This window comes from Hibiscus syriacus, unplaced genomic scaffold (assembly GCF_006381635.1).
Source record: "Hibiscus syriacus cultivar Baekdansim isolate YM2019G1 unplaced genomic scaffold, ASM638163v2 tig00111207_pilon, whole genome shotgun sequence".
NCBI lineage: Eukaryota > Viridiplantae > Streptophyta > Magnoliopsida > Malvales > Malvaceae > Hibiscus > Hibiscus syriacus.
The window spans coordinates 2,558,801-2,567,928 of NW_024063019.1; the positions used below are offsets into that span (position 1 = coordinate 2,558,801).

The 9,128-nt window shown below is 31.1% G+C and overlaps 1 protein-coding gene across 1 annotated transcript; it reads left to right on the forward strand.

Moving 5' to 3' along the window:
• Window positions 1-3,009: 3,009 nt before the first annotated feature.
• LOC120155732 (ubiquitin-conjugating enzyme E2 32-like) lies at window positions 3,010-5,373 on the forward strand. Its single transcript, XM_039167218.1, has 5 exons — window positions 3,010-3,255; window positions 3,472-3,603; window positions 3,710-3,794; window positions 4,665-4,828; window positions 4,901-5,373. The coding sequence occupies exons 1-5, from the start codon at window positions 3,145-3,147 to the stop codon at window positions 5,330-5,332; spliced, it is 924 nt and encodes a 307-aa protein (XP_039023149.1). The 5' UTR covers window positions 3,010-3,144; the 3' UTR covers window positions 5,333-5,373.
• The last annotated feature ends 3,755 nt before the right edge of the window (window positions 5,374-9,128 follow it).

The window sequence follows — 9,128 nt, forward strand, 5'->3', positions numbered from 1 at the left end:
TTTTCTTTTAAATTCCAAAAGTGTCGATACTTATAATAAAGTATCGACACTTTCAACATATCCGGTAGCTATTTACCGGTTTTGTCATTTTGAGACTAGTTTTGTCATATTTTTACCTGTTATATTGTTATGGATCGATACATTTTTATAAAGTATCGACACTTTAATAGCGCTATAACTTCTCTTTTAAATTCCAAAAGTGTTGATACTTATAATAAAGTATCGACACTTTCAAGATATCTGGTAGCTCTTTACCGGTTTTGTCATTTCGAGACCAGTTTTGTCATATTTTTACCTGTTATATTGTTATGGATCGATACATTTTTATAAAGTATCGACACTTTATTAGCGCTATAACTTCTCTTTTAAATTCCAAAAGTGTCGATACTTTTTATAAAGTATCGACACTATCAACATATCCGGTAGCGCTTTACCTGTTTTGTCATTTATAGAGCGGTTTTCTCATTTTTTTACCTATTATATTATTATTGATCGATACATTTTTATAAAGTATCGACACTTTCAATATATCCGGTAGCGCTTTACATGTTTTGTCATTTATAGACCGGTTTTATCATTTTTTACCTGTTATATTGTTATGGATCGATACATTTTTATAAAGTATCGACACTTTCAATATATCCGGTAGCGCTTTACCTGTTTTGTCATTTATAGACCGGTTTTGTCATTTTCTTACCTGTTATATTGTTATGGATCAATATATTTTTATAAAATATCGACACAAATCGACAAGTTAAGTTTGTCGATTGTCAAATTTTTTAATATTTCTTCATGATTTCCACCTATTACATTATTATTACTCGATATTTTCGATAGCGCTAAACTGAATTTATTAAATATCTTTTAATATATCCGGTAACGTCGTATATTAGACGTATATTAGTCCGCCTTCCTGAGACAATCCCAGATGAAATGGTGACTTGCGACTTGTTAAACCGTTTAATGGAAACCCGACAGTCATTGTCAAGCTCCCCTTTATAGACAACGATCGGAGTTTTTTCACCGTGTTCCGACACTATGTTGTCGGAAGAAAAACCATTCGTAACAGCTTTGAGTTGCTCCAAGCTAAACTAATTATATTAAGTAAAAAAGTAACATCTTTGCCCCCATTCTATGCATTTGATTATAATAAGTAAAAAAGTAACATCTTTTAAAGCAAACAACCATACACCCAAATCCGTCTCGAATATTTTTGGGAGTTCAACTAAAAAAATAAATTTTTTAAATTAGGGACTTAAATTATAAAAATAAAAGTTAGATTGAAAAAATCAAAAGCTTCAATTATAAAGATAAAAAGTGAACTTAAAAAATTAGGGATTTCAGTTATAAAGATAAAAAGTGAGATTAAAAAAATTAAAGCGTTCAATTATAAAATATTAAAAAAATTAGAGGTCTCAAATATAAATGTAATACATGAAATTATAAAAATTAAGACTTCATTATAAAGATAAACATTTAAATTAAAAAAAATTAAAGATATGAATTACAAAAATAAAATGTATTCGAAAAATTTAGGGTCCATACAAAATGGAGGCCTTGAATAGTTGCTCAGGACCCCTTATAACCGGCTCTACATAAACCGAAGACAATGATGACATCGATGATAGCGATGATGATGTTAGGAGGGTTATTGTTTTAGCAGTGGTGGTGATCCGGTGATTGATAATGAGATTTAAAGATTTTAGGGTTATATTGTAGTTTTAAATAATTTTGAGATTTATTTTAAAAATATATATATTTTATTTTAAGTTTTTTAAATATAATTTTAAAAATTAATAAATATGACACATATCAAATAATGATTTTTTAATAGTAGTTACGATGTAAGTACCTAAAATAATAATGGATAAAATATTAAACATTTAATTTATATGTACAATACTTTAAACACCTAAAATTCACAAACAATATATTTTGCACACTTATTCTTTCATTAAGCCTAAAATAAACTTGAACCCTCAAACCTTTAATTAACATACACTCTAAAACCCTTAAACCACCCGACACCCAAACATGCATTTTAAGACTTTTCACTAAACATACACTTAAACCACTAACTAAAGAAGAAATCAAAAGTGATTTTAGAACCTAAAATAGACTTTTCACTAAACATGCATTTCAAGGATTTTATCATATTAGTATAAATCATTTTTTTCATGTATGCTGTAAACACATCCTATGAGAAACATATTTTCTATTTTTTGGATAATTTTACGTTTAAAAAGGAAAAAAAAAAACTGAACTCTCATCCTAGAAAAAAACCTAAAAATAAAAAGATGCGTGAAAGTTTTTAACTACTTAGTTTAAAGAGGATTAGAAAACATGTTTTCTAAAAGCATTACATTTCTAGAAGTAATAAAAAATAAATTTTATTTCCTTTACAATTTTCTCTCTTTCGATATATTTAGGTAAAAAGGCCACTTTAATTAAGGCTATTTTTTTTGTTATCATCATAATTTTAGGGTTTATTCTTATTAATTTAGATAAATTCGTGTTTCACACTTATTTTTAATGGGCAAGTCTCCCAATGAAAATATTTTACATACACGATACTTAAAATTTGAGATATGCTTAAGTATTATTAAGTTATTTTTCACTTGAACCAACCATATTGGTTGATTAGACCATTTTTAGCCGTCCTTATTAATCCTTTCAAGACTAAACTTAATTTTGAAATTAAAAAAAATAACTTTTTTTATTAATTTGAAATATACGAGATATTATCTGTCCAAAAATTAATATCAACCATTTGACACTAAACACTTACATCTTTAACATTTATGATACTGAAACCGAGACTTTAACAAATAAAATAATCTTTATCAAAAAAAATATCTTGAAATAAATAAAAAAGTAACCGAAACAAATAGGTACCAAACCCTGTTTTCAAGTGTCCAATAAAGTAATGCCACGTCGTTAAACACGAGTCACATGACGTGTCGAACCAATAACTCAGCTCCAGACAATAAATAAATAATCTCCTTTTGTCTCTGATTATCCTCTCATTTCCAACAGTCGGGAATACTTTTTTATGTACGGTCAAGGTTAGTCAGCTGAACGGAACGGAGGTGGTAGCGGCGGCGGCGGCTGTGGTGGGTTGATATTCTATCAGATCGTGATCCAATGGCTGAAGACAAGTACAACCTCAAGAATCCGGCGGTGAAGAGGATATTACAAGAGGTTAAGGAGATGCAATCGAATCCTTCTGATGATTTCATGAGCCTCCCTCTCGAGGTCTGTTTTTTTTATTATTTCCGCTCATATTTCAAGATTTAGGGCTTCTTTTTAGTTCCGATTTGATGATTCTGGTCCCCGATGGAATGTGGACTTATTTGAATTTTTTTTTTTGGTTTCTTGTCCAATTAAGAGGCAATTTGTTCGTTGATTTCTGAGACTATTGTGGATCTTCATGATAAATTAGGTTTTCTTTTCTTTTGGATTGGCTTTTAGGAGAATATATTTGAATGGCAATTTGCAATTAGGGGTCCCAGGGATTCTGAATTTGAAGGAGGGATTTATCATGGAAGGATCCAATTGCCTGCTGAGTATCCATTTAAGCCTCCTTCATTTATGTTGCTGACAGTAAGCGCTGTCTTTATAAATACATACAAACATATGTCCATAATTTTTTTGCTGGTAATTATCTAATTGGATGTGGTGAAACGTTTCTTCGCCTGTCTACTTTCAGCCAAACGGGCGTTTCGAAACCCAAACTAAAATCTGCTTAAGTATATCGAATCACCACCCTGAGCATTGGCAGCCATCTTGGAGTGGTTAGTATTCTTTTATCTTGAATGTTAAACGCATAATTTTGGCATAAAATGCATATGAAATCTGGATATTTAGTATAATGAAAAAGTAGTTGTATGTTGTAATGTTGATTCCATTGCTATTTGATGAAGCTCTTCAAAAGCATTCGCAAAAATTTATTGGCAACTAATGAACTGGTATAGTTCTCTTCTGGTTCATAAGACCCGGATTAACTGATTGCTACGGGAAACATATCTTCGTTGCTAAAAATTCAGCTCTAATTGTTCTGTTCATTGACTACCAATATCAAACCTCACCAGAAATCGAATAGTGAAAATGTCTCCAACTCCATTAGGCAATGCCACAAGAGCTCTTCAGTATCAATTTTTTTCTTGATCTGATTCTCATTTGTATTTACTCATAAGGCTATAAGCAAATAAAAGCGAAACAAAAACACATACATTTTTTACTTTTAGTTCTCCTAGTTGATCTGTGGTCTTACGTTTGTACTGTTTTCTATTCCATCATTCTGGCATGTTCTTAATCCGAGTGTCCTTTTTTTTCTGTATTTTGCATTGGAACCAAAAGGTTCTGTGTGGTTATTTATTTAAGGGATGATACTTTCTATCGAGTTATAAGTTAGTGGAATCTGAGAAATGACATGCTGGGATTACCTTATGAGACGACCGAAAAACGTTTTAATGCCGGAAAGTTGGATAGGGTGGCCTTATATTAAGGATTACTTTGCCCCCAATTTTAATGTAATACAAGACACTTATTGAATGATAAGAAACTAATTTCAACTGAGTATTCAAGGAAAACTTGTATATTCCCTTCTAGCTTGAAAAAAATTAAGATTAAAAACTGGCTAATCTTGCTGTTGGTATTGATAGTGAGGACTGCTCTAGTGGCACTGATTGCTTTCATGCCCACCAGCCCAAATAGTGCCTTAGGTTCTCTAGATTATAAGAAGGAAGAACGACATGCCCTCGCCATCAAATCTCATGAAGCTGCACCTAAATTTGGGACACCTGAGCGGCAAAAGCTTATTGATGAGGTATGTTTTACATAAATTATAACTGAATAGTGTGATTTTGGTTCTCTGTTAACGAAAATTTTGGTGGCACAGATTCATGAATATATGTTAAGCAAGGCACCCTCTGTTCCTCAACTCAGCCCTTCAGAGGCCTCGGAAGAACGCCCTACCAACAGCGATGGAGAAGCTCAGGCTAACCAGCTGTACACAATTACTATGGTTGCTGAGACTAGACCACTGAATCCGACAGTACATAACAGGGCCGTTGAAGAAGAGCCACTTACTCAGACCAATGCTAATCCACGCAATGCTGAAATGAGGACGAGGGAAGCAGTGAGAGAGATTTCTGCTAGGGAACCAAGTCATCAGCCACTGCAGAGGCCGGAGATGAGGGTTCAAAGATCTGCGGATGATCGCTTGTTTACATGGGCTGCTGTTGGACTTACCATTGCAATCTTGATTCTTTTGTTCAAGAAGTTCATGAAATCTAGTGGACATGGTGCTGTTTTAATGGGTGGTTCGTAGTTCTGGCTGCAAATATCTCGCTTTGTGGGATTAGTTCAACAAGAAGTAAGAAACCTATCAAAACATTTATTTGAATCTAAATTGAATCAATATGTAATATATTATATCGGCTTGATAAATTTCAGATACTGTAATTAACAGTGTTTGTCACCAATAAATTATTGTCATATATATAAGCATATGAATACAATTACCAAGTTTTGATTATTCAATGGCTTGTGAAACGTTTGTAGATGTTAAATTCCAACCGTCTATTTGATTTCCCAAAGTTTTGCTTTCGTTCAGATCGAAAAGCATGAAGGAATAAGCAGTGTTCTTTTAGTTCATAAGCTGGCAGTTATAGCATGGATGGAAAAACTGACCGGGTCGACCATTTAAACTATTAAATTTGAAATATGTTGGTCGTCTGGCGATTGAACTACATAAATTAGCTACACCATGAAGGGATAGCCATTCTATTGGGATTTAATCGCTCCCGACGGATCAGTTTTTATTTTAAAAGTTTGGATTGAGTTAGGTTGGACAAGGTTTACAAGGGTGTATTGGATTGGGTCGGATTCAAGATAAAAAAATTTGATCCGACCCAATATTATATAATATTATAATTATTATTATATATATATATATATATATAGTTGTAATCATCCTATTTTTTACTCGACCTTATTAGTATTATTTAAATAACATTATTACCTATTATTAGTACTATTATTAATATAATATAGGTATTGTTTTACTATTATATTATTATTAGTACTATATTATATTATTATTGCTATTAACATTATTATTATGTTATATTACTATTATTAATATTATATTATCATTACTTACTATTAGTATTATTACTGTCAATGATATATTCCATAGTGTTACTATACTGTATTAGTTATCATTTATTATTATCAATTATTATTACTATTATTATTAACATTATAATATTATTACATTATTACTACTACTAACGTGTACTACTATTATTATTGTTAATATTATTAATATTTTACTATTTCTATATTATCATTACTTCACTATTTATTGTTATTATATTATTATTACTAAAGTAGTATTAGTATTATTGGTGAGTATTATTATTATTATTAGTAGTAGTAGTATTATCACTTATTATTTTTATTATTATATACTACTATTACATTAATATTATTTAACAAGTTTTATATTATGTTCAAGCTAATTTTTTAAATATATATATATTACAATTAATATTTTGGAGCAACCCAACAAGGAAGAGACCCATTGGCAGGAGCCCAAAAGCAGCTAGGTTTTTCCCCTTTTGTTTATCCGCCGTCGCACATCTCCACCGCTAAATTAGAAGACAATCTACGGTCTGGATGCGTCACCAATTAGGGTTTTACCCTAAACTATCTACATTTAATGCCTCGACTTTCCAACGAGCAGCCCTCCACGTCGATGTCATCACCGCTGCCCCTATCAGACTTTGTCCCCAATGGTGTGGCCACCTCGTCACAGACTGTTCAAATACAAAGCAGAGGAAATCATAAAAAGGCAAAAAAAAAAAAAAAGAAGGAAAATATCGAAAAATATACTAACTTTATTTTGTGTTCATTATCCATGTTGTAACGGGTATAGAACCCAAAAACAAAAACAATTGTAAGGACCTTTTTTTGGAATAAATAAAAACACAACATTCAAGCAACACAAAAATAACAGATTTGAAAATCCAACAAAAACATAAAATCATCAAATTATTTTGGTGACTTTTGGTTCTTCCTTTTTGTTTCAATACATGAATATGGGAGTGAACTAAAGTAGAGGGAGTGAAGAGAGTTAGCCTTTTTTTTACCTTCGGCTTTTTCCTTCATCAGCGAGGGGAGCAGACATGTCGGAGTGGAACGTAGGAGGCAATCTCAGCCGCGCGTGTGGGATCGAGTATAGGTTCGATTTGGTTCATTTTTTTAGAAAGAGGCGTTAGGGGTTTGTTTCGTTTAGTTTTGGGTTTATTTGGTTTAGGTTGGCCATCGTTGGTGATGGCCAGTGAAGGGTAGGCCATGGCGGCGCCGTGGGAACAGGTGGCCTTCTCGGCCATGGAGATGGGGAAGGAGAGTTGAGAAAAAAAAGATTAAAGTACGGTAAAGGTTTTTTAGGGTTAGACTAAATGTTACCTAAAGTGGAAAAAAGTTTTATATTAAGGTTTAAGGGTTAATAGCACTTTAGTCCTCGTAAGTTAGGCTCATTTTTACGATCCAATCACTAGTCTAAGGCAATTCACACTATAGTGTTACTAACCTTTATTTTCATGTGATTTCGTCCCTTTTGCCTTATTATTTTTGTTTACTTTGGGGTTGTTTTTTTACTGCAGAATGATTAAGTGTAGAATGATTCAAATGATGAATGATTTAGAGGCTCTGTATGAATTAGCTCTGAATGTGACATGATGTTTGATAATGGCTCTGAATGATTCAGAATTTACTTTGATGCTGAATTATTCAACACTGTTTTGCTGAATTAGTCAGCACTGAATCATTCAGAGGTGAGAAAAAAATACGATGAATGTTGAACGGTTCAACATTCAACGTTGAACCAGAGCCAAACAAGCAACCCTTATTTAATATAACTCCGAGCATTTAATCCTTATTAAACTAGTCAAAGTTACTATTTTACTGATTTATTCTTACATTCAAATTAGATTTTAATTTATGCCTTTATTTTATTTTCATTTTTTTTCATTTATATATATACTTACCAAATAAGTTTACTTTCCATCCATCTTAAAATCATGTTAGCATTTGTACATATACGTTTATATCAATTGCATAAGATTAAAGGTTGTTTTCTTATGTTATCGTGTATATGCATATATATTTAAACTTTCTATTATTTTATTATAATATATATCATTAAATGTGGTGATTAAGTATATATGTTTCTACTAAATTTACGTCATATTTTATATTTATTAAACATATCCTATATCATTTATTTATATTATGTATATATTATATGTCTTTATTTTATTTATATATATCGAACACATTTTATTATTTTATAATAATACTCTACATTGAGAATATATTATAATATAATTATTTATTTTTAACCTTTACCTTAGTATTTTTTTAATTTATTCCATGACTTCTTAATTATTTGATTCGTAATTAGTCCTTAAATTTAGGTGAATTCTTAATTTGGTTCTCGCTTTTGCTCGATGTTCTATTTTAATTATTCGAATCAAATAATTGCTTAAAATTAACTAGGTTTTTAGAGCCTCCAATTTTTAATTTAATTTCATAATTAGTCTTTTAATTTAGGAGAACTTTCAACTTGGTCCTTGCTCATGCTCGAGGTTCCATTTCGACTATTCTACTCAATAATTCATTAAAAATTATTTGGATTAATATTTATAGTCTCCATGTTTTAGGTTTTAACCCCTAGGTTCATTAAATTCCATAATTTGACACTTTAAGTTAAAGGGAAGCCCTTAATTAACTCATTTAATATAATTAGGTTCAATTACCGATTGTTTGATTGCATTTTGATTCCAGAATAAGGCAATGTTCATTTATTAGGGGGTTAGTAGTGTATCTGTTGCTTTTGCCCTGGGGTGACCGCTATTGATTCCAAAAATAAATCAACATCCTTTTCGAAACCTCACATAATGATTTCTAAATTATTAAGGCAATGATTGTTTATTGTGATTGATAACGAAGCTTCCGCTTTTGCTTGGGGTGGTCGATGTTAGTCTTGGTAAATCAATATCCTTTTTCAAAATATGCATACATAGTGAATTTTAAATTATATAAAATTCTGAAGTCAA